The sequence below is a fragment of the Pongo pygmaeus genome, chromosome 18 (assembly GCF_028885625.2).
Source record: "Pongo pygmaeus isolate AG05252 chromosome 18, NHGRI_mPonPyg2-v2.0_pri, whole genome shotgun sequence".
In the NCBI taxonomy this organism is placed as follows: domain Eukaryota; kingdom Metazoa; phylum Chordata; class Mammalia; order Primates; family Hominidae; genus Pongo; species Pongo pygmaeus.
Window position 1 is genome coordinate 26,888,300 of NC_072391.2, and position 26,089 is coordinate 26,914,388.

At 41.9% G+C, this 26,089-nt stretch overlaps 1 protein-coding gene across 1 annotated transcript in view; it reads left to right on the forward strand.

The window, feature by feature from the left end:
- The first annotated feature begins 1,797 nt into the window (after positions 1-1,797).
- CACNG3 (calcium voltage-gated channel auxiliary subunit gamma 3) overlaps positions 1,798-26,089 on the forward strand; it is a 109,275-nt gene continuing 84,983 nt past the window's right edge. The window contains exon 1 of the mRNA XM_054454156.2: positions 1,798-3,034. Within this exon, the coding sequence (XP_054310131.1) occupies positions 2,824-3,034 (211 nt within the window). The 5' untranslated portion in view covers positions 1,798-2,823. The remainder of the gene's footprint in view (positions 3,035-26,089) is intronic.

A 26,089-nucleotide genomic window follows, 5' to 3' on the forward strand; every position in this document is an offset into this window, starting at 1 on the left:
CTGAAATGACTGCTTTGATCATTATTAATTATTTCATCTTATTTAACTTTCTGAGAGTGGGGAGGGAAATTTTTGCTAACTGAATTAATCCCTCCCAAGAAATACCAACCTCACCTCCATGTTACATATGGCTTTCCCTTAAAAAAGAAAGGTAATAATAATCAAGGCAGGATATTTTTATTAAGATGCAAATTTTCATTTCGGGAAAGAAAATGACACTAAAAAACTTGTAGGGGCCATCGTGTATCCTCTCCCTACTATCTTCTGTCATTCTTCTGGAGTATGGCTGTGGTCCTGGCCCCAAGTTTATCCATTCCATTGTGGATTATGTGGCAAGATTTCAGTATTTCTACCTCCTGTCCATAAATCAGTGTTTGTGAACCACGACACATGCATATGCAACTAAATGCACGTAGGTATACACACCTACATATTCAAATCTATACTATACCTACACAGGTGCATGCATACACATACATGGGCAAATATGTATGCATATGCGTAGCAAAAATGCTAGGCATTTGCAGCAAATATGTTCACATGGTCCATAACACTGTCTGCAGGTACAAACATACATTTCATACTTGCTTTACTTCTATGACAGATTCACAGGCATTCAGAATTTATAACTAAACTGAACATAGCACAGGTGAGCATTCAAACACAATCACTCCACAGCTATATATTCAAACTTCCTCAGGCACATGAGTATTTATCTAACACCAAGAATAAAGTCTTCAATCTTAACACCAAAATGAAAGTAGCAAAGTCACCAAGAAGTTGTGAGCTGCATTTGCGAACCCTTCAATATACTGCTGCTATCCAGTCACCTGAATAGAAGTTCCCAGGCAGCCAGAGATGGCACCAGGGGAGTATGTGTGTCTGCGATTACCTCCCGTTATATTTCTGTCCAGCTAAATAACGTTCAAACATGACAGTTGGTTGCGGACACATCTCAGGAACTGCGGAAACAACCCAAGCAGCCTCATTTCCAACTTCCTGACCTCTGGATATCAGTCCCAGGATGCCATAAGAAAAAAAAAATAAGGGCATTTCTGTGGGCTGTTTCTAGTCAACTCGGTGTGTGCCCATGCATATGCCAGAATACATAGTAATAAAAAGCTGGTTAAATGCTGGTCTTTTGCAATACTGGCTATTTCCAAGGAAGAGAGCTTTCAGGTGTGCAATGCCATTTGCACTTTGGACTAACAAGCAAGCAGACCTAACTTCACCTGCTTCATGGTCTGACTTAGATAACAATGTTAACAAATGAATATCTCAGAGACCTTTGAAGAAAATCTAACATTTTCAGTGACTCTCCCACCATGAATCCATCACCCCCTTCAATGTAGATGTGTTAAAATGTTTTAAAGACGTATTCAAAGACCAAAATCTTATAGTCTTTTGCCCAAGGTCCCTAATATGTGTATGACAGAGTCTATATATATTTAGCTTCTTCCATCTTTTAGGAATACATGATCATATATATATGAACAGTTCCGGGTCTGATCTGAGCAGGTTGTCTCCGGTGTAAACCAGAGCTCCAGAGAAAGGAGGGTAGACATATTGGTTTGTTTGCTGGGGAACCAAATTGAGACAGACTCTACACAGATGTGATTGTGACAACACTTTTTGCCCGCCTAAGCGAGCCATACAGCCGTCTCCAGAGCTGCCGGTGCCTTTAAGAAGACTCGGTCTTTCGGGTCTTCTTTTTCCCCAGTGGGCTCCAGTGGTGCCCGCAGCAAAAGGCAAACTTGCGTGGCTCATGGGGTGAAAGGGAGGATTGAAGAATGCCGCGTTGGGTGGGTGCTAGGGGAGCGCCAGAGTGCGCTACGGGCTTCGCTCCCCTTCCCCTTTCCTTAACCCTTCCCAGAGCGGAGGAACTGGGTCGTGCTGCAGCGCCCAGGAGCCGGGGCGCTGACTGTCCTCGGCTCCTGAAACTTTGCGCGGAGAGTGGGCTTGACTGAGCAGAGCCGAGCCGGCTGGCTGACCCGGGAAGGAACGGGGGAAGGGCGGGGTGAGGGAAGAAATACCCTTTAGCACCCCGGGTTTCTAGCCCGGGCGGAGGTGTGCAGCTGCATGAGGGAGCTGTCCCTTCAGCACCACGGACCTTAAAGCCTAGGCGTTAGGACGGCGGAGGCGGGGCAACAGGCGGGGAGCTGTCCCTTCAGCACCACGGACCTTGGCGCCCCCAGGGAAACCAGCCGGCCCCCGCCCCAGGACTCTGTCTTTTCTCCAGTTAGAGCGGGGGTGTCGGGAGCAGGCGGAGAGCTTTCCTGCGAGGCTGTGGAAGCAGTGAACACTCTTCTCAGCGGCTCGCCTCCCAGCAGTGCTATTTTTTGCCATCCGCCCTCACCCCCAGCACACGCGCTCGCACACACACGCACGCACGCACACACACACACACTCACACAGAGACCTCTCTGGGTTTCTTTGCCTTGAATCTCCCGGGGCTGTGAGAAGCCAGGCGCATCTCAAATCGAGCTGGCAGCTCCAGGCTCCGGAGCCATGCCCTGCACGGACCCTCGTCTTTACCACGCTCCTGAGGAATGAAAGGAACCCAGGGACCCTCAGAAGGCAGCAGTGATGCGGACCAACCCCCCGGAGCCTGCACCCTTCCGAGGGCCATAGGCGACCCAGGGAACTGGAGAGAGCTCCAGACAGGAAATCCCAGCTTTCCCAAAGTCCCTGTGGATGCTGACAAAAGGAGACCTGAATTTTTGGAAGAGCCTGTACTAGGTTACCCGGCTGCAGAGTGATTTTCCCCTCCGGCACTGACTCTCCCCCTCCAACCCCCAGCCGTCCAGAGTACCATGAAGAATTATGAGGATGTGTGACAGAGGTATCCAGATGTTGATCACCACTGTGGGAGCCTTTGCAGCTTTTAGTTTAATGACCATTGCAGTGGGCACGGACTACTGGTTATATTCCAGAGGTGTGTGCAGGACTAAATCTACAAGTGATAATGAAACCAGCAGGAAGAATGAAGAAGTAATGACCCATTCGGGGCTGTGGAGGACCTGCTGCCTAGAAGGTATTTACAATTTCCTCTCAATGGCTCTGAAAAATCCAGTTCTGATATTCTGGTGGGTGTGTGGGGGAGATGGAAATGGTGATAAGGAAAGAAGAGTAGTTCAAATTATTGCTGAGAATGTGCAGGTGCCCAGACTCTGTTAACAGCAAGACTGATGCCATGTGGGTTAAAGGGGTTGGGTCTTGTTGATTGTTTTTAGTATAAGCTTCATGAGATGAGATTTTGTCACACTCTAGACAGCTTCTGCAGTTTAGAAAAGTCTTCAAATTCAAAATCCCTAGGCATATTGTCAACTGCTTGGATCTCTGGCTTGAGATGGGGTCTTTAACTCTACTTAAATTGGATTTCGAAGGGAGGGGGAGGGAAGGGAGGAGAAGGGACAAGAGGAAGGAAGTGAGGGGAGAGAGAGACAGAGAGAGAGAGAGAGAGGGAGAGAGAGACATCCTGACCTGGTCTGGCACATTCTGAGCTATTTCCTTATTTCTCAACATAGACTTATCAGTTTCTCCTGAGTTTGTTCTAACTAGATATTGTCATGAACTCCCACTGCCAATCAGTAACAGGGTAACATATGTAATCCCCTACTCCCACCCACACCCTATGCACACATTTTAAGAAAAAAAAATCCTAATTGATACATGTTTTATTAGTTTGGATCACAACAAAACTGAAGTCTTGGTATTTTGTATCCACCTGTCTTCATTCCTAAATCATTCCCAAACCCCCAAAAAGGTATTTCCATGACATTTACAAAAGACTGATTCTCCAAGAATTGCAGTTCATCATTTCTAGCTCTAAAAATTAGGGGAGTAGTTATAAATTATAATGAAGAAGACAGAGCAATTTAAAAATATAAAGCCCTTTTGTAGCCTATCACACTATTAAACTTGCCTTTGCCACACCAGAAGCACTCTCAGCACCAGTAGGCAATGCTTGGATATCACTGGGAGTAAATAGAAAGATAAGGAAGAAAATCAAAGCTCTTTGGAGCCTATGTGCCTGAGGGAAGTCACTGGATTAGAGGGGCAGTAGGGGTTTTCTTAGGCTTCCGAGAAATCTGTGAAGCTTGTCACAGTGGTGGGCAAGGAAATGTGGGTTTCCTGTATGGTCCCCTCCCCTGCTTGCCATTGGTTCTTCACACTGCATTTCCACTGGCTGGCATTTGTCAAGGCTTCTTGAGAACTTGCATTTATGTAAATCGCTTGGGAAATCATGCTATGCCATCACTTGCCAGTGTAATATTGCATCATTCTCTGGCCTTTTTCCCATGTCCTGACACTTTGAACAACTGCTCTCCTGACCGTAGCGCTACTACAACTGATTCTGTTTCTAACACAAATTTGCAACTGGTGGGAAGCCCAGGTAGGAAAGGGCTACCTTTAATGCAGCAAGGATCATGTGAAGTCAGAAGACCTGGGTAATGCTGCAAAGTATCGCTGTGACCTTGGCTAAGACATTTACCCTCTCCAACTCTCAGTTTATTCATCTGGGAAATGATACGTTTGGATTAGGTGGTCTTGAATTAACACTATCTAAAGCTTATACTGTATTCAATGTACTGACAGAAATTCTAGAATAATTATTTCCTAAACAATGACAAAAGTTGGATACTTGTGAGCATTTGTGATTGGGTATGGTGAAGTCATTTACCTTAGGGAAATTCCATATTTCCCTTTCTTATATTGACCATAAGGAATTGAATTATCTTTTGTAAAACTGATTTGGTGGATGTTGCGATATCTACATGGTTCTAGAGATGGCATAAAAGTTCTAAGGTTCCTCCAAGCCAAAAATGGCACATATGTATACAGTGCTTTAGCCATTTCCAATTCTTCTGCCTGTGGGAATCAAACCTGAGAATGCACAATTAAAAATGAAGTTTGACGTCCCTAATTACGATCTATGAAAAAATACATATATCTATAAGAGCAGAGGTAGGACTTAAATTTCTGAACCCTTGCTAAGAATTTCTCAACTGATGGTTTCTCTTTTTTCCAACATCATGTCCTACACCCACAGTTTGTACAAGGAATTGAAACCCCACCCAGGCATTCTGTAGGCTTAGTGGGAGAAGTGAGAAATTGAATCAAGAAGGAATTGGACGAATTGAAGACATCCTTGGGCAGGTGAATTCTATTGAGAAAATGTGTTGCAGTCCCCATACAACTTGGCCTGGCTTTTTTTGTTGTTGTTCACTTTTTTGAAGTATTAAATACAGTAAGATGCACAAATCACAATGAATCACAATAAAATATTAGCTATGGCTGCACCCATGTAATTAACACCTAAGTGGGTCCCGGCTGAAATTTGAAGCCAAGATGTGTACTAAACACATCAGGTGTTTGGGGAATTTGCAGAAGCCTCTGATTTCTGCATGGGAAGTCACATGCAGTTGGTAGCATCCATCCCAGGCATTTCCATCCTTTGCTAGAACGAAGATGGACAGTCCTTTCCCATTCAGTATTTCTTTCCTACCCCTGAGCCTCAAAATCCTCATTTTCTGGTCCTTTAAGTGTCAAATGAAAACTGGTAGGTTTTTGTAGCTCCATTTTCTTCGAGGTCAAATTAGAAAAGTTCATTCTCCTGTACTTTTTTAAAGAGCCATGAGACAATGTGATTATTTTATCCAAAAGAAGAGAATGCCAAGGAGAACATGACAGCTGTCTGCAAATATCTGAAGGGCTGTCATATGAAAGAGAGATTTGAAATGTTCTGTGTGGCCTCAAGGAGGTAGAAGTAGGAGCTAGAGGAAAATAGGTTTTACCTCAATATAAACAACTATCCAATGTGGAATGGGAAGCTTTGGGAGGTTATGGGTCTTCCAACAGCAAAAATATTCAAGAATAAGCAAACTACATCAATTTTTTCCCAACTTTGCTGGTCATCAGATTCTCATGAGGAACTTTAAAAAAATTAGATTATCAGGGGCTCCACAACTAGATTCCCTGCTTGCATAGGTGTGAGGTAGACCACGAAAATCTGAGTTTTCTAAAGGTGCTCCAAGCAATTATGATGTTAAAGCCAACATGTATTGGTATTTGCACTGGGCCTGAGGATGACTATATGTTTTAAGGATGATCACATCACTCAGGGAGGAGAAGGATGTTTCCAGTTTTCATTTCTGTAGGTAAGTTATATTCTTCTCCTCCTTGAGTGACATGATCAGCCAAACCAAGTTTACCTTGTAGCTGAATTTGGCCCATGGGCTGCCAGTTTTGAGCCTTGTAAATTACCTAAATGGCATTTTTAATCCAAATTTCTGATATTTTTATATTTGACTCCTGAATTACTCTTTAATAGTCAATAATCATTTTTTCAACCCTTAAAAAATACCTAAGAAAAAATAAGCTAACTTACAGAATATCCCTTACATTTAGCACTTACTATGTGCTCAGGCTGTTCTAAGAATTTTGAAAAATTAACTCTTTCATCTTCAAAGAAGCTCTGTGGTGTAGGTACTATTATTACCCTCATTTTACAGATGAGGAAACTGAGCCCTGGGGAATTTACATAACTTGCCCAAGGTCACACACCTAAACTCAGCAGGTAATACTTAACCTTAGTCATGCTGCCTCTCTGAGTATTTGCTAGAAAACATTAATTCATGTTTTGGTGGGTAGCCTGCTAATGGTACAAACATTAGCTTGTGAAAATGCCCAGGCACATGGGTTTTTCCATTCAGAAGTTTCATATCTCAGAGCACTCACTGTGCCTGTGCAGCATCAGCAGGGATGCAGGAGCCACCAGACACACACAAACTCAGAGGCAGCAAAGGACACGTTTGCATGGAGAGACAATTGACCTGTGTAGAGACACCCACACTGGGAAACCAACACGAACACCCGACTCATTATCTGGAAAGCACGGGAGGCATTCACAAAGTAGAGCCCTAACCTGCTGCGTGTTTTCAATAGTGGACTGTGAATTTGAATGAGAACATGTTCAATATGTGACTATCTCATTAAGAAAACCTCGTGAAGTCCTGGAGACAATCAAAGCGATGTATTTAGATAGCAGAAAGACCACCAGGCTAGTAGTGAGGAACCCTAAGTGTTCATCCCATTTCCATCACTAACAGTTATGTGAATTGTGAATGTTATTTTCCCTCTTTGGACCTTAGTTTACCCAATTCTAAAATGAGAAATTTAGATAAGATTAGAGAGTAACAAATCCAAATGTTTGTGTAGATGAGGCAGCTAATGTAAAGTATGAAACAAGCATTTCCCAATCCTCTTAGCTCAATTCTCAGCAGGTTCGGAGGCGGGTAACAGTAGATTTGAGAAGATGTATGGTAACTGAAACTTGGTCTCAGTGTGGGGCAATAGGGAGTGGTGAGGACTGTGGCAAACTGGAAAACACAAGCCTCATCTGAAGGATGACTGCTACTTGGCTTGAGTTGATTTTTACCTCGGAGAAATAGACACCAAGTGTGGCCCAATATTCCAAGTAAAGAAAAGCCAGATGTAAAATATCTTGATTTTTAAAATGCAGGCAACTCTTTCAACTTTTTAAGAATATGATATTAGCCAAACCAAATTTATCTTGTAGCTGACTTTGGCACATGGGCTGCCAGTTTTCGGCCTTGTAAATTACCTAAATGGCACTTTTAATATAAATTTCTGATGTTTTTATATTTGATTCCTGAATTACTCTTTATTAATCAATAATCACTTTTTCAATTCATTAAAAAATACTTACTAAGAAAAGAAAGCCCACTTATTTAGGATTTTAAAACAAGGAACTTAAAGTTATAGAGAAGAGGTTCAATAACTGATATTTCTGCTACAGATGGGCCAGGATGACATCAAACATCTGGCTGAAAAACTGGAGAAAAAAATTAGCCAGTCATTAGAAGTTCTCCCATATTTCCAAAACTCCAGATGGTTGACTTTTTCAGCCAGATGGGGTTTCAGCTTTATTTATGTGTCTGGAAACCTTCAGGGAAGCTGCAAAGATGTGGTTGAGGAAGGAGGTGAGGAAAAGACATAACATTTATTAACTATTCTGTATGTGCCAAGGTCTGTGCTAGGTGCTTTTGTATGTGTTAACTCATACTTTTCATATCTCCTGTCTCCCCCCAAGTAGAATGTAGAATCTGTAAGGACAGGGATTATTGTCTTTGGGGCACTGCTCTACCCCTAAAACTTAGAAACAGTACCCAGTCATCACTTCTGCACCTGCAGTCCTAGATTTAATGCTGCACCCTCCCTTAGACATGGGTTCAGAATGTGCTGGAGTTCTCTTACTCTCTTCCCTACTCCTGACCTTCTCCCAGTTCCTTTTTCTGTATCCTTCCTCCTTGCCACTAAAGCCTGAGAGGCAGATGGAAGAGCAAAATGGGCTGGAGTCTTAAGGCAGGATGGGAGTGAGTGACCCTGACTGTGTTTGAGGGTTGAGTCAGGATTGGGCAGGTGGTAGAGATCGGAGTATGAACATGACTAATAGTCAGACAAAATGTGTCCATAGTGCCATACTGGTTGTTAAAATGTTAAAATACTTTCCTATGTCTTGATAAACAACAACTGGCCCAAGTCATTCACCAACTCCCCACCACCACTGCACCCACCCTAGCCCTTACTGGGGCTGCTCAGATCCATTAGGTAAAGGGTGAAGACCTGGCCCCACAGATGTCATTGTGACCTTGCTCTGGCCCTACAAAACCATTCATTCTGATTGTCTGGTCTTGTGTCCCATTGGTTGTTACATATTTTAAATCTCATTCCCAGTCATATCATCATCGGTGGAAAGAAACTTACTCCTCTTCTTTCTTCCTCAAACTCGATCTTCTACCTGACTGTGGGATTCCACCTACCTTAGGAAGTGGATGCCTTGAAAATACTTTCAGTTGTTTCAATCTCTGAAATTTTATCTTCTGGATTAGAATAAAGGCAAGTGACCTTCATTCCAAGGCTGGGTGACCAGTGTGGGTTATTTATATGGATAACTAGTGTGTGTCAAGAAAAAGCAAAACGAGAAATTAGGCAAAAAGATGACTGTGTTCTTTTAATGTTTACATAGAGCACAGTGAAACAAGCTTACCCAAGGGGTCATCTGACCCTTGGGGGAAATGTAACTTTGATTGACTCAGCTTTTAGTACAGATTCAGGCCTGGTTGCTACAAAGTTAGATATTTACTTGTAGAAAACTGAGAAAATGCACATAATTTTTTTGTTCAGTAGATGTGCATGTGATTTTCATTCATTAGAGGAGATAACCCCAAATGTTGTGGATTTATTCTCTCCTTTCCTGAATATTATTCAGTTTTATATTAATTTAGTAATCTTATTTCAAAATTTTTTTCACTGAAAAAAAATAGAACATCCTCCTTTGAACTAGTTTTGTCATTCTGCTGGTTTCCTCATTGCTGAATTGAACAAAACTTGACATGAGCTATGTATTTTAGGAGAATTATGTTTTTAATAATTTAAAATTTCTTTGACATATGGAAGCATCACCCGATGAAAACAATGTTTCTGAGGTTAAACAGAAGTGTAGAAAACCCCAAGGTTGTTTTAATTTTCTCCCATCTCATAACCCTGCCACAGCACACTTTTTCAATGTAGGAACAAATAGGCCTTTAATAAGTTAATGAAAGACCACAGAGAATATGGGATATAGCAGGGGCTTTGGGAGCAGGTGGACCTGGGGGCTTATGTGGATCCTGTTATTTACTGACTGTGAGACACTGAAAGTTGCCTACCCTCTGAGCGTTAATTTACTTACCTGGGAAATGGGGAAATAAAAGTAGCAAGTGCCATCAACTGTTTCTGTTTTAATTCTTGTGTTTCCTTCATTTCTTCTTACCTCTAAATAACATGTTGACCACTAGTTCTTGATTTATGCATTTCTACACAAGATCCATTTGCTAAAACAAACAATAAGTTAGCTTTCTTATACAAGTTCTCTCCTTCCTCCCAATACTTTTAGTTCCTCAGCGAGGTACCTGTGGCTCCAAGAAGAATCACTCATAATGATTGAGTGCTGGATTGGACACTTGCTTAAGCAGCATGGCTGCTCATGTGCCCACCTCAGCAAGGGACTTGGAGGGAACAACAGAGCTAAGAGGAGGCATGGGAGTGGAGTAGCCTGTTTGGAATGGTGAAGTTCTGTGTGTGGTCTGGATCTGGGAGTGGGCAGCTGAGCTGCCACCATTGTGTTCATATCTCACCTGAGAGAGCAGCCCCTTAACCAAGAAAACTCTAACCCGGCTGCACAATGTTTGTGAAGATGTTGCCCTATATGAGGCTGCCTGGCCGAGGGGTTGAGTAGGGGCTGAGAGTTAGCCCACGCTCCACTCACCAAACCATGCATCTTGGTTCAGAACTGAGTCTATCCAAAGGGAGGAGGGTCTATAATAAATGTTTGCAGGGTACTGTATGGGTCAACTACAGTCTCAGCAACATGGGCTGTACGTTTTCAGTGGAAGGAGCCAGGCAGGATGGAAAAGACTAGACCAGAGTCAGAGATTCCATACCAGGAAAGGAAGTTGCAGTGGGAAGGTACCATAGGACCCTCCAATAACCAATGCATGTAACTCCACAAGACAGTCAGCATGCAGATCCCTGCTACACAGAGTGCCTGGCCATTGATGTTAGCCAGAGAAGCAGTGACAGCAAACAAGAAAGGTTTACAGCCTCACCCAGCTAAGTGAAGTGGCATGTTGGCCTTTTCTTTCTTCCTGCTCCCTGTAGGAACATATATACAGAAGGTGCTAGAATCTAAAGGAGGAAGGAGCAGGGATAGTGATTTGAATTCAACATGCAATTTGAAATGTTAGACAAAACTGGAAGTTTTAACAACCAAAAGTGACTGGGAAGTTATGAAATTTGCCTAAATTGTCATTAAGAAAATGAAGGATTTGATATAACACAGTTGAAAGCCAAACTAAAACTGGTGCATGTTTATATTCCACTAAATTGAGACACATCAATAAACATAAATAATGTCATCATGCTTTGTCTCAGAAATTTTAACAGTTGAAAACTCTGCAGGTCATGGTGGATCACATCTGTAATCCCAGCACTTTGAGAGGCCAAGGAGGGTGGATCAACTGAGCCCCAAAGTTTGAGACCAGCATGGGCAACATAGTGAGACCTCCATCTCTACAAAAAATACAAAAAAATTAGCCAGGTGTGCTGGCATGCTCTTATAGCTCCAGATACTCAGGAGGCTGAAGTGGGAGGATGACTAGAGCCCAGGAGATTGTAGTCGCAATGAGTTGAGATCATGCCACTACACTCCAGCCTGGGTGACAGAGTGAGACTCTGTGAAAGAAAGAAAGAAAAAGAAAAGAAGAGAAAGAAGGAAGGAAGGGAGGGAGGGAGGAAGGAAGGAAGGAAAAAGGGAAGGAAGAAAGGAAGGAAGGAAGGAAAAGAAAGAAGGAAAGAGAGAAAAAGGAAAGAAAGAAAGAAGGAAAGAAGGAAAGAAAGAAAGAAAAGGAAGAAAGAAAGAAAAGAAAGAAAGAAGAAAGAAGGAAGGAAGGAAGGAGAGAGAGAGAAAGAAAAAGAAAGAAAAGAAAGAAAGAAAAGAAAGAAAGAAAAAAGAAAGCAAGCTAGCTCACTCAGTGGTGTATATATATTATGATGTGTAGCTATATCTCAGGGTTTGGAAAACCACAACTAGGCCAAATTCAGCCCATTGCCTGCTTCTGGACAGCCCATAGCTAAAAATATTTTGTACATTTTTAAATGGTTGAAAAATTAAGTAATATCCAATAATATTTCATGACAAATAAAAAAGATATAAAATTCAAATTCCAGGATCCATAATCCTAAATGTTGTCAACAAAAAATGTATAGAAACTTGTTTTCTTTCTTGTCATTTATATTTCCATATAATATCCTCAATTTTGCTGCTTGGCCTGCAAAGCCTGAAATATTTACTATCTTGCCTTTTCCAGAAAAAGTAAAGTTTGCCAAACCCTGCTATATCTCACTGCAGAGACATGTAGGAATCTATAATAACACTCTATTTCTAGAAGGATTATTTGTTTTCCCAAGAGTTTTGAATTGCTTTTCTTTTTTCTTGCACCATCTGCCTTTATCACAGACCCTTCATGTAATCAGATATTCTTTCTTTCCCAGAGAATTCTTGCATAGGTCTGATTTTCCCTTCTCTCATGGTGTCCAGGAAAATGTAGCCCTTGTCCAGGTACACAGGGAACAGTATCTGCTAGGGCTGACAAAAGAAGAAAGCCTTGGGAACCAGTGTTTCTACTGACAATAAAAAGAAAGGAACACTATATAAGTTTGGCAGTAGACTCTGTAAGACACGGTTACTCGGTGGGTGACCCACAACAGGCAGCTGGTGTTGGGAGTCTAGGTACGAATACTGTGTCATTTAGCTCTATGGATGAGGTTCAGTATGCTCATGAAACTTCATGAAAGATACATGAATGGGCACTTCTATGAAAGAGTCTCATACTCCAAAATGTTACAAATCACAAAGAGAGATTTAGAACAGAAGTGAAACTGAGGGTGACACCTAGGGTCATCCAAACATAGATGGTAATCAAAGGTATGACTGTACACAAGAAATGCCAGAAAAACACAAGGAAGAAAAAGAGGGAAAATGATACCCTAAGTAGCACTAACATTTATGGACAAAGAACAGAGGAGCCAGTGAGACTCTGGGAAAACAGAGATAAAGGAGGAGAAGGAGAATTCAGGATTTGACTAGCGTTTTGTGGGTCTGCTGAAGCTTTTTCCAAAATGGTGCAGACGAATGACAATGTCTACTACTAGAAGCCCTCCAGCCTAAGAGAGCGCTCTACAAGGCAGGAACCCCACCTCTGGCCTGCCTCCTGGATTTGCATGAGGCGGCTCACTTCCAGGGCAAGTCCGCCCTTCTTCCTGGGATCAGTCAGCAGGTGAAATTGTGTTATGGATCCTGGGAGCTGTTTCCAAGGAAGCTGGAGAGAGAGAGGATGGACCATGAGAACCCCAAAAACAGGCGCCAAGTAACTAGGGAAATAATTATTTTTAATTTATTTTATTTATTTATTTTTTTGAGATGGAGTCTTGCTCTGTCGTCCAGGCTGGAGTGCGGTGGCACGATCTTGGCTCAATGCAACCTCTGCCTCCTGCGTTCACGCCATTCTCCTGCCTCAGCCTCCCGAGTAGCTGGGACTACAGGCGCCCGCCACCACACCCGGCTAATTTTTTATATTTTTAGTAAAGACAGGGTTTCACCGTGTTAGCCAGGATGGTCTCGATCTCCTGATCTTGTGATCCACCTGCCTCGGCCTCCCAAAGTGCTAGGATTACAGGCTTGAGCCAGCGCACCAGGCCTATTTTTAATTTCTCAATTTTTACTTTCTAAAATTGTTTTGAGACAGGGTCTTGCTCTATTGCCCAGGCTGAAGTTCAGTGGGGCAATCAGAGCTCACTGCAGCCTCGACCTCCTGGGCTCAAGGGATCCTCCCACCACAGTCCCATGAGTAGCTGGGACTACAGGCACATGCCATCATGCCCGGCTATTTTTAAAATTTTTTGTAGAGATGGGGTCTTGCTATGCAGGCCAGGATGGTCTTCAACTCATGGGCTCAAGCAATTCTCCCACCGTGGCCTCCCAAAGTTCTGTGATTACAGGTTTGAACCACCGTGCCCCGCCTAGAAAAAAATAATTAATAGCTAATACTTAACAAACACCTTCTATGTGCCTAGCAATGATTATTGTGGTAGATTGTGCATTCATTTGTTTGTTTGTTTGTTTTTGAGGCAGAGTCTCTCTCTGTTGCCCAGGCTGGAGTGCAATGATGTGATCTTGGCTCACTGCAACCTCTGTCTCCCTAGATCAAGTGATTCTCCTGCCTCAGCCACCCAAGTAGCTGGGACTACAGACGTGCGCCACCATATCAAGCTAATTTTTTGTATTTTTAGTAGACACAGGGTTTCTCCATGTTGACCAGGCTGGTCTCAAACTCCTGGCCTCAAGTAATCTGCCCACCTTGGCCTCCCAGAGTGCTGGGATTACAGGCGTGAGTCACCATGCCTGGCCTCTTATCTGGGCCAGCCCCTGAGCATTTATTCATTTATTTAATAGACACATGCTAGATGCCAGGCACTGTTCTAAGAATGCACTTTACAATTACTATTTAACCGTCCTGATTTATTTGAGAGATAGATACTACTATTACCTCCATTTTATAAAATGCACATAGTTAGTAAATGCTGGGCTGGGATTTAAACTGTACCTTCATCTGTTTCTCATTAACTGTATTCTGGGCCCTTGGATAAAACCTTAGCATAAACAGGCTAAATTGAGCCTCATCATAGCCCTTTCTACTACTAGTTGTCTGTTCTACCAGCAAGGAGACAGAGGCTCAGAGAGGTAAAGTAGCTTGCACAAGATCACTCTGCTAGGTGGTGACAGGGCTGGGATATAAACCACAGTCTCACCCTAATCATCACACCACACTGCCTTAATTTAAGGACCCGGTCTGGTGGGTTGGGTCTCCTCCAACCTGCTCAATCCTGTGTCAAGGAGAGCTCAGCATCAGTCAGAGGCTCTGAACCATTCAACCACTGGAGATATTGTGAAAAATAATTCACCCAATGTCTGCCAATTCTGATACCAAATCCAGAAAGCAAGGTCAAGGAAAATAAATGGTAAAGCCAATAAAATTGAGACATCGTAGCACTAGGCTGTAAAGAAATACCACCTCTGGAGATCAAATGTAAATTTTTCTTTAAAAAGGTAACACTAATGATTTGGAAGTGAGAAGAACAGGGAGTCTGATGGGATGCAGGTGAGCAAACAATTTGAGGTTCTCATATCTTCTACGCTGGAGTTGGGGTGTTCGCCAATGTGGGGATGGCATCAGGTCCATGGCTGTTCCACTTCCTGAGGCGTAAACTTGAGCATATTATTTATTTGACTTCTTTGGGCTTTAAACTCTGTGTCAGGCACGAGTCAACCCTACCCTCACCCTCACCTCCAGGTTTTGGGCTTGGATGACTCTGTAACATAAACGATGAGAATCTGCAGCCAGGTTCTCATGCAGCACTCAGACAGCCAAAAACGTCTTTGAAAGGCACCAGACTTGCAATAGACAAATGTACCACCAGGCCTGGTTCTTACTGGCCTTGGGCTTGAATGGGTCAGGAATGGGCAGCTAGGCTGTGATTTGGGCAGGCAAGACCCAACATCATCTATCCACCTTTTAGCCTGCAGGTTGTAGGAAATGTTATCAAATATCTTATTGCCACCCAAAAAACTATCCGCCACAATTCCCTGAACCACCAGCCTAGAACCACAGCCTGATGTATAGTAGATCTTCAATAAATACACCTTGAATTTTTTTCCAGAAGAAAGATAATTCAATTACCTTAAGCTTCTCCTAGTGAACCTATACTAATCCCTAACAATTACTGTTTTACTCTTAGGTGCTTACAAATTACCCTATTAATAATATCTCCTATAATTCCAGCCACAGTTGTTTACAATTCAGCAGCCTGTAGTTTGAGAGTCTAGCTCTCCAGTCTTGAAAATCTCAGCCGAGTGCAATGGCTCACACCTGTGATCCCAGCAGTTTGGGAGGTCAAGGTGGGTGGGTCACTTCAGGAGTTTGAGACCAGCCTGGCCAACATGGTGAAACCCTGTCTCTACTAAAAATACAAAAATTAGCCCAGTGTGGTGGTGGGTGCCTGTAATCCCGGCTACTCGGGAGGCTGAGGTGGGAGAATAGCTTAAACCTGGGAGGCGGAGGTTTCAGGGAGCTGAGATAGCACCATTGCACTCCAGCCTGGGCAACAGAGAGACTCCATCTCAAAGAAAGAAAAAAGAAAGAAGAAAGAAAGAAAGAAAGAAAGAAAGAAAGAAAGAAAGAAAGAAAGAAAGAAAGAAAGAAAAGAAAATCTCAATGTTATTTGTTCATTTGTTGTTTTTTTTTTTTTCCATTTTATCCACGAAGATTATCCAGAGTAGTTTAACAGTCTCGTTTTAAAATTCCCTCAATATCCTGGGTGCAAACTCAGGAAAAGAAAAAAGAAAATATATGTTGTATGGACATATTGTGCACAAATCCCACAGACACTGTTTCTATTCCTTGTGGCTAAGAGTCTATATATACATTTGGTCACCTGCACATTTAGGAAGTGGAATTTCCACCACTCTGTATTGTGTACCATATGCTGTTTGACATCATGCATAGCTGCCCTGGTATAAAATAATACTTACCTGTTAAATTAAACTGATCCAAAAAACCATATTGAGGTAACTGTTGAGGTGCCTTCCATCACCTCATTCTACCGTCACCTGTAGAAATTGGTTTTGGCAGACAGCAGTTAATATAGATGTATATTTACAAATCATTTTGACCCTTTGCAAATTACAGGACAGCAGAACCAATTAGCTGTTTATTAGCTTAACGTGCCCTAAAATATGTATTACCAAGTAAGTCCTGATTTTTCAAAATGTTACTTTTCACCAAAGATGAATCTGGCAGGCAATCAAAATGCTCTGGGTGTTTGGAGAAAAATAGAAAGATCAAATCAAGAGGCAATGATGTTAATCCGAGCCAAAGGTCTGCTGCGTAGCATAATAATTGCTCTTTTCTGCTTTTTCACTCTTTGGTGAGTGATGGCTTAGCTCCTGAGCAGTTGGGAGATGGCAGGGGTTGGGTTTCAAGAGATAATAAGGTCTGGACCAAGGAAATCAGGTCTGGACCACCCCAGGATGATTTTCCAGTTAGAGTCCCTGGGGCTCAGCTGCAGTGACAGCTCATTGGCTTAAGAAAGAGATAATCTTAGCATAGCACAATGGACTTCTTCCAAATTACTGTAAAGCAGAGAAGGTGTGTTGGGGTGGGTGGGGATGAAATTGTAAACAGTGTGGTCAAGGTAGGCTTCCCTGAGAAGGTGACATTTAACTCAAAATATGAAGGAGGTGAGAGGCAAAGCCAAGTGGCTCACTGGGGGATGGGCATTCCAGGCAGATGGATCAGCAAGCACAAAGGCTTGAAGGGAGGAATGTGCCTGGAGTGTTCAAGAAAGCCAGTGTGGCTGAAATGGGAGAGTGAGGAGGAGAGAAGCAGATCAGTTTAGGATAGTGCAGGCCAGGTCATGTAGAACCCTGAAGGGAATTGTAAGGACTTTGACTCTTAATAAACTGGAAGCCTCTGAAGGCTTTTGAGCCCAAGAATGGCTCTTGAGTTCATCATGTCTGAGTCTTCTTCTCAACTGCACTATTTGCTGCTTGACAGGAAGAGTGCTTTGTCCCTCGACCTCCCTTGCTTCTCTCAAGCAAGTACTTTAGCTCTAGACTTTTAACACTTTTGCCTCGCCCTTCTCTGTGACTGGGTACAGTGAAGTAGCACCTCATCAGCACTGTCTTCCTTCTTTCACTGAAGACAAGTCTGTGGTCCCTTATTATTTTTCAGTATTTCATTTCTCATTGTGGAAAAATAGGTTTTTTTAAATGACGTTGATGTAGAAGTTTCTAGTCCTTACCAAATCTTGCAAAGCTCCTAGAATCATCATTCCTGCTGGGCAGCCCCTTCCCAACTCACAGATTGTCACCTTTCACTGGCTCAGGCTGGTGTTTCCTCCTGTGCAGCTTCCCCTTCTCAGCCTGGAGATCCAACAAGAGATGCAAAGTGAGTGATTTGAATTTAGGGGGACCTACAGCCTGGGTTCCCTGCACCAGATGTACTTATTGAGTAGCTACTATGTGCTAGACCCTGTGTTGGGTCCTGAGGATTTAGCAGAAAATAAGGCAGACATGGTTCCTGTCTTTGGTAAGCTCACAACTGTGCAGGAAAGATGCTGATAGAGTGCACCCAGGTGAGCAGGGCCTGGGGCTCCTGTAGCAGAGTACCAGTCCTAGAATAGTCATGACAGGGGTGTCAGAGAAGTGTTCTCTTAGGGTTTGTGAGTCCCCACGGTGCCTCTGGTTCACAGTAGGTGCTCAAAACACATTTGCCAAACACACAAAAAGGCTTGTGCAGCATACATAGGGGAGAACTGACCTCTTCAAGTACTCGGGGCTGGAATAGAAATGAGCTCAGAGATACTTGTTTCTTATCCTTAAGCAGAGGGGAAAGAGAACATGGAAATAGCCTACCCCTAGAAATCCATGAAGACACACTGAGTGATTATACATTTTCTCTCTCTCTTTTTTTTATCTTTAACTTTAAAAAAAAGAAAGAAATCCTGGATATTTTATTGTTATTATATTCTTTCGAGTGGTATATTTTTCCTATTGTATTTTGTTAATTAAAACACTTTTTATAATATGAAAGTAATGCAAAAACATGTTCTCAATATCAATGTTTAAAACAAAGTACACGAGACAAGGTTTCCTTTGTACCCTCGCTATAACTCATCTCTTTTCCTCAAAATGACAGCTACTTCTAGTTTGGTAAATAGCCAATAAATCTCTCTCTTTTTTTTCTCCACCAAATCAAAGAGATTAGGGAGCATACATTTTTTCTTTCAGTTCAAATTCTTCATAAGTCACTCCACAACTTTTTAACAATTATCTAACAATTTATCAGACATTTAATCATGCACATTATTTTATATTATTTTATTTTTATTTTTTGTCATGTAAGTTGAATTTATTCAATTTTTTTCAACTTGCCATTTATTTTTCAGTTAACAAAGTGTCCTAGAGATCTTCCTATAATTATCCCACAATTTATTAAGACATTTAATCATGCACATTATTTTGTTTTTATTTTTGTCATGTAAATTGAATTTATTAGATTTTTTTCAACTTGCCATTTATTTTTCATTTAATAAGACATCCTGGAGATCTTTCTACATCAGTAGAGAAGTCCACTTTGTTCTTTTTGGTGCCTATTTAGTACTTTGAAATATTCTATTATATAACTGCTTTTTTAAAATTTTATTTTAAGCTCAGGGGTACCTGTGCAGGTTTGTTATAAAGGTAAATTTGTGTCATGGGGGATGTGTTATACAGATTACTTCATCATCAGGTATTAAGCCTAGTACCCTTTAGCTATTTTTCCTGATCTTCTCCCTTTCCCCACCCTCTACCCTCCAGTAGGCCCCAGTGTGTGTTGTTCCCCTCTATGTGTCCATGTGTTCTCATCATTTAGCTCCCACTTATCAGTGACAACATGCAGTATATGGTTTCCTGTTCCTCATGCACACTATTTTAAACATCAAATCATATGGAAGGGCTTTTCATGAGAAGCATCCACGTCAGAGATACTGTTGTCTCCCCACCCTAAGTTGTCCTATTGCCCAGAGCAAGCTTTTTTAAACCATTTTTTATTCAATCCTTCTGGTGGTTACATCCTTATCCCTACATAATATGTTCATCCCTCTATTTCTTGATTTATAATCTATTGACTTCCTGCCATGATAGGTGAGAATTTAGCTAACTTACTCCTCCCTCTGTATTGGTTAGCTTTCTAATTTTTTAAAATAACTTACATCTTCATTTCTTTTTTCATTCACCTTGCGTAGACTGTCTTAGCTTCCCATTTTATAGAATGAGAAAGTTCACATTCCTCACTTCCACCTACCCATGTCTGTAGCTGTATTTTTACTTTTTCATCATCAAGATTCACTCTGATTGCATCCTATTCTGTAACTAGACCAACGTCTTCCATGCTTGGGCTACGGATCCATTCTGAAGTTTGAAAACCAGTGAACCTTATTCTGATTATGTAGATAATGTTCAATGTGAAGCTGAGTCATTTTCTGAGATTACATTTTTCTCTTTGTGGTTTCAGTGTCACAATCTCTGAGTCACTCCAAGAAAAATGTCCAAATGGAGTTGCCTAATACTTAACCAGTCCATCAAAATCACGCCATATATTTATTTGCATCACACTTGGGCTTTCTGGTACAGTTTTCATTTTTCCTGGCATTTCTGATGGACTCAAGGAGTTTTTTTAACAGGTCGTTTAAGAGCAAAATTAGGCTTTTTTAAACACAAGCCCTATACAGGAGGAAACACTTTTCTGGAAAAATAACTCCTCTCCCTTTTTTCCTGCCTCCTCAGTAGGGTATAGCAGTTAAGAACTCAACCTCACCAGCTTGGCCAATATGGTACAACCTCTTCTGTACTAAAAATACAAAAATTAGCCAGACTTGGTAGTGCATGCCTGTAGTCCCAGCTACTCTGAAGCCTGAGGCAAGAGAATCACTTGAACCCCGGAGGCAGAGGTTGCAGTGAGCTGAGATCACACCATTGAACTCCAGCCTGGGCGACAGAGTGGGACTCCATCTCAAAAAAAAAAAAAAAAACAACTCAACCTCTACCACCAGATTGCTTGGGCTCAAATCTCAGATCAGCCACATATGACTGTGCAACTCTGACACATTACTTAACCTCTCTGTGTCTGTTTCCTCACCTATAAAATGGGGGGATTGTCATTATACCTACTCACAGGGTTGTTATGGGTAATTAATATTTGTTCAACACTTAGAAGAGTGCCTGGCACATGTAAGTACTAATTTGGTGTTGGTTATTACCATTTTCCTGGGATAAATAGATTGGACAGAATCTACTCATCTGCATTGCTCCACCAACAGCAGGGAATCACTCAGGTCATGGTTACCACTGCTCTGTTAGTCCCCCAGAATCTTTAGGAGCCTTAGGGAAGACTGAGGCAAAGCCAGTGATGCAGTTGATGGAGCCTCTACCATGGAACAAGATTTGTGGCCTTTGTTGACAAATCTTGGGTCTGACTTCATACTCGTTGAAGAAGGTAGTCAAAACCTTAAGGAATAGATGTTCTAGAATATCCCCAAGATGAGCCACATTGGGGAGCCATTAGCACTTAAGTTAACAACAGCAAGCGCCTACTGAGTGCTCACATACATCATCTCACTTTGTCCTCCCAAGAGCCTTGTGGGATGTTAAACTCATTTTGTCAATGAGTAAATGGAACTCAGAGAAGTAATTGTTCCAAATTCTCGAGACAGTAAGTGGTAGAGGTAGAATTCAAACTTAGGTATTTTAAATCGGAAAACCGCTGTCCTCAATCCCGATGTTATAGCTCAACATCCTCAAAGGGTGGTCTATTAATTCCTAGGATAAGAGGGGGACTTCCTAAGATCCTTTTAAGGGATTGGCAAGGTCGAAACTATTTCAGAATTATAATAAGACATGGCTGGGCATCGTGGTGCACATCTGTAATCCCAGCTACTCAGGAAGCTGAAGTGAGAGGATTGCTTGAGCCCAGGAGTTTGAGACCAGCCTGGGCAATACAGCAAGACTCCATCTCAAAAAAAAAAAAAGATATGATTTGCTTTTTTCAATGTGTTGAAATTTGCACTTATGAGGCAAAAACAATGGTAGGTAAAACTGTTGGAGCCTGACCACAAAGGAAGGCTGTGGCTCAGTACTCATTGTATTCATCACCACTCACTCACAGGGGAAGAAAATGCTAGCCTCACTTAAAAATGTCCCTGATGAAGCCATAAAGAGGCATCAATTTTATTAAATCTCAAACCTTGAGTGCTAGATTTATACAGTCTGTGTAACCAAATGAGAACTATGCATTGAGTACCTCAGCCAGAGTATGCTAGTGGTCTCAAGCAAAGGCACTTGTGTGACTGAGTTGCGAGCTGAACTAGCTGCTTTTTTCCATGAAACACCATATTTACTTGAAAGAATGACAGGTAAATTATGGTTATTCAGGCTTGGGTATTTGGCAGACATTTTCTCAAAAATGAGCTAAGTGAGCCTGTCACTTCAAAGAAAGCAACTGACAGTATTTGTTGCCAAGGATAAAAATTCAAGGTTTCAAGTGATAATTATGATTTTGGAAAACTGGTGTCCCTGTGAGCCAATGTGAGTTGTTTTTATACTATGTAATGAAATGTGCCAAATTTAGAAGACCTGCGTAACTCAGTGAAACAATACTTTCCAAATGACCAATGAATGATGTCACAAAGTTATGCCTGGCTAAAAGACCCATTCAACGTGCAGGATTAGAAAAATGGATTTTCATGTAGTACAGCATGAAAAGTTAATATGGTTTCAGATTCCACATTGCAACTAGCCTTTAAGAAACTACCATTTGTCGAGTTTTGGTGTAGTATCAAAGAATATTCACAGTTATTTCAAAGGCTATTCAAATACTACTCTATTTGTCAAACTTGTGTGAGGCTAGGTTTTCTTCATAAACTTCAAGTCTAACAACAGTGGGCAATAGATCAAATGCAGAAGCAGATATGAGAATCTATCTGTCTTCTCTTGAGCCAGACATTAAAGAGATTTTCAAAAGCATAAAAACAATTCTTCTCACTATTTTTTGTTCTGGAAAATATAGTTATTTTTATATAAATATTTATGTTAACATGCAATTGAGTTTATCATTATTTTCAAATGAATTTTAAAATAAATATTTCACGATTTTAGGGGGTTTTAATTTCTGATATAGGAAATATTAAATAGATATAACCCACATAAACAAAAGTTCAATAATTTGCAAAAGTGTAAAGGAGTCCTAAGACCAAAAAATTTGAGAGCCTCTGCTACAGCTGTATTTCAATTCTGTTGACTAACTTCAGATAGTTGAGGAGAGAAACTAAAAGAGCTATTTCCATACTTTTGTCAGAAGATTTCCTTCTAGTTCTGTCTTTTCTTCTCCAGTGGGAAATGAAACAGTCTCTTGGTGGGTTCTGGTATCTTTTTGACTTCTCTTTAGTTGCAGCTAAGCTAAGTCATTGTTCCGCCATCACTGGGATGGAAGAGGCAACATGAGATTTCAGCAGGCACTGAAAGAGATGTCTTTGATTAAAATGCAACCCTGCTGGTATAAAGTTGGACAGAGCCTGGAGGATTCATAGCATCTTGTGTCTTTGTTCATGAAAACTGACAAAGCTTAGCCACCACTCCACAAAAAGTTGAGATCTGTGGTGATATTCTTCATATGTGAGATGAAGCAAAGTGCAAAAAACTGAGATTTTTGACCAAGTTTTGGTGGATTGGAATTTAAATATATAAATTTTCCACCTTCTAACCTATATTTAAAGACACTATGGGTGAGGATGGAGAATTTGGGGAATGGAAGGATCTAGTAGGCAATCACTGAACAAACATTTATCTTGGCCAGTGCCAGGGCTTGGTTCTTGGAAATGGAGAAATGGGCACTTGAAGGGAGGATGGGTTATGTGGCCATGAGTGTTTTTGTTTGTTTGTTGTTTGGTCAACCTCACATCCATTACTCCTTTTTCTGGTAACAGTGTTCTTAATTTTTTGGGGGGGTTGTCATGTCACCCTGTCCTCAGTCCATGTGGTTAGGGTGGAACTGACTCTAGCCTAGCAGGACCAGCATGTGACCTAGGAATGACCTTGAAGATTATCATTCAGCATCTGGAGTTTATACTAAGGCAGTAGTTCTTGACAGGAACATTTGGTAATGTCTGAGACATTTTTGGTTGGGGGATCAGGGAAGCACAACCGGATCTAGCAGGTGATATTGGGGATGCTGCTAAACACCTTGCAATGCACAGGACAGCCCCTACAACACAGAATTACCCAGTCCCTAATGTCAAGAGTACCGAGGTTGAGAATCCTGATCAAAAGGTAAAGGGAGCTGAGTGCGGTGGCTAACGCCTGTGATCCCAGCACTTTGGGAGGCCGAGGTGGGCGGATCACTTGAGGTCAGGAGTTCGAGACAAGGCTGGCCAAAATGGTGAAACCCCATCTCTACCAAAAATACAAAAATTGGCCAGGTGTGGTGGCACACGCCTGTAGTCCCAGCTACTCTACTCAGGAGGCTGAGGCAGGAGAATCGCTTGAACCCAGGAGGCGGAGGTTACAGTGAGCAGAGATTGCACCACTGCACTCCAGTCTGGGTGACAGAGCAAGACTCCATCTCAAAAAAAAAAAAAAAGTAAAGGGAAGCCATGAAAGAGTTTTAAGCAGAGGAGCAATAGGATCTAAATTGATGTATGTATGGTATTTGTTTGTTGTTGTTGGAGATAGTAAGATGGAGATCTTACTATGTTGCCCAGGCTGGTCTCCAACTCCTTGGCTCAAGTGATCCTCCTGCCTTGGACTCCCAAAGTGCTGGGATTACAGACATGAGCCACAGCACCTAGCTAATTGATGACTTTAAAGTGTGGTCAGGTCCCAGGTAGAAACAGATTTTTGAGATGTAAGAAGGGAGCAGGAGATAAGCCAGTGGGCTATTGCAATAACTTTAGAGAGAGAAGACCCTTGGAGTATGGAATGTGGTATGATGTGGAAGGAGGTAAGATGTGGGAAATGCACATTTGGAAATCATCAGTGATAAAAGGCAGAATCTTGAATGTGAATAAGAGCTTCCAATAAGACTGTAAAAAATAAGAAAATAGGACCAAAGACAGAGTCTTGGGGGAACATCCATGCATAACAAGTAAAATAATAATAATATCTAACACTGGGCCGGGTGCGGTGACTCACGACTGTAATCCCAGCATTTTGGGAGGCTAAGACAGGTGGATTACAAGGTCAAGATATTGAGACCATCCTGGCCAACATGGTGAAATCCCATCTCTACTGAAATACAAAAATTAGCTGGGTGTGGTGGCGCATGCCTGTAGTCCCAGCTACTTGGGAGGCTGAGGCAGGAGAATCGCTTGAACCTGGGAGGTGGAGGTTGCACTGAGACGAGATTGCACCACTGCACTCCAGCCTGGCGACAGAGGGAGACTCTGTCTAAAAATAATAATAAATAAATAATATCTAACACTGTTTGAGAGTTTATGTGCCAGCTTCTATGCTAAATAACTTACACGATTACATCTTACTGTTTTTAACAACCTTCATATCTCCATTTTATAGATTAAAAACCTTAGGCACAGAGAGGTTAAGTAACTGGCCCAAGGTCACACATGGAGCTATTATCTGAGACAGAACTTGAACTCAAATGATATAACTGCATGGCTTCCCTTCTTATCTACCAAACTGATTCCTTGAATGGAGACAAATCTTCCAAAAGGAAAATTACAACTCTTAAGAGCTGAAAGATGAACAAAAGTTAGAGAGATGAAGGGATGGGTTGGTGTTCCAGGAAAAGGGAACAGCAAGTACCAAGGTCTGGAGGCTAGATGGAGCATAAAGAGAGCATATGTCAGAAGCCAAAACATACAGTAATGGCTGGAGCAGGGGTGGGGTGAGTGGGGAGAATGGCAAGACTGGAGAAGTAGACAGGGGCCGTGTCATGCAGATCTTTGGGAGGCACGTTAGGTAAGACTTTATTCTAGGGGAAACAGAAATTCTTTGGAAAGATTACAATAGAAAATTAAAGATCTGACGTAATCAGGTTTTCATTTTTGAGGCTCATTCTGGCGGAAGTGTGGGACATGGACTGGGAAATGGAAAAGGAATAGTTTTATTTTTATTTTTCTTGAGACAGGGTCTCACTCTGTTGGCCGTGCTGGAGTGCAATGATGCAATCTCAGCTTACTGCAGCCTTGACTTCCTGGGCTTAGGTGATCCTCCCACCTCAGCCTCCTGAGTAGCTGGGACTACAGAGGTGCACCACCACACCTGGCTAATTTTGTTTATTACTATTATTATTATTTTGTAGAGACAGAATCTCACTATGCTGCCTAGGCTAGTCTTGAATTCCTGGGCTCAAGCAATCCTCCTGCCTCAGCCTCCCAGAGTGCTGGAACTACAAGGGTGACCCAGTTCACCCAACTGAGGAATATTTGCAGACTGGTTAAGAGACATTAATTCAATAATCCCATAGCAATAATAGAATCCTATATAAGGGAGATGGACTTATTGGCCATCACTTTGGTAGATGCTTGAAAGCTGGAATCAACTAAATTTCCTGATTGTTGCATGTAAAGGTAAGAGAGAATGAGCTCAAGGCACATCTGGGTTTCTGCCTTTAACCTTTGGATGGACAGTGATCCCCTTTAGGATGAAAAGTTTAGTGATGGGGAGAGGGTGAGTCTGGTTTTAAAAGTGTTGAGTTTGCAGCTTCCTTTCTAACACTCAAGTGGAGGTGTTAAAAGGGCCGCTGAATGCACTGCCCAAGAACTCATGAGGGGTATCTAGTCTAATTACTTCCATATATATGGAGCTATACTTTTTTGATCAGGAAACAGTCAACACGTACATTCCAACCAC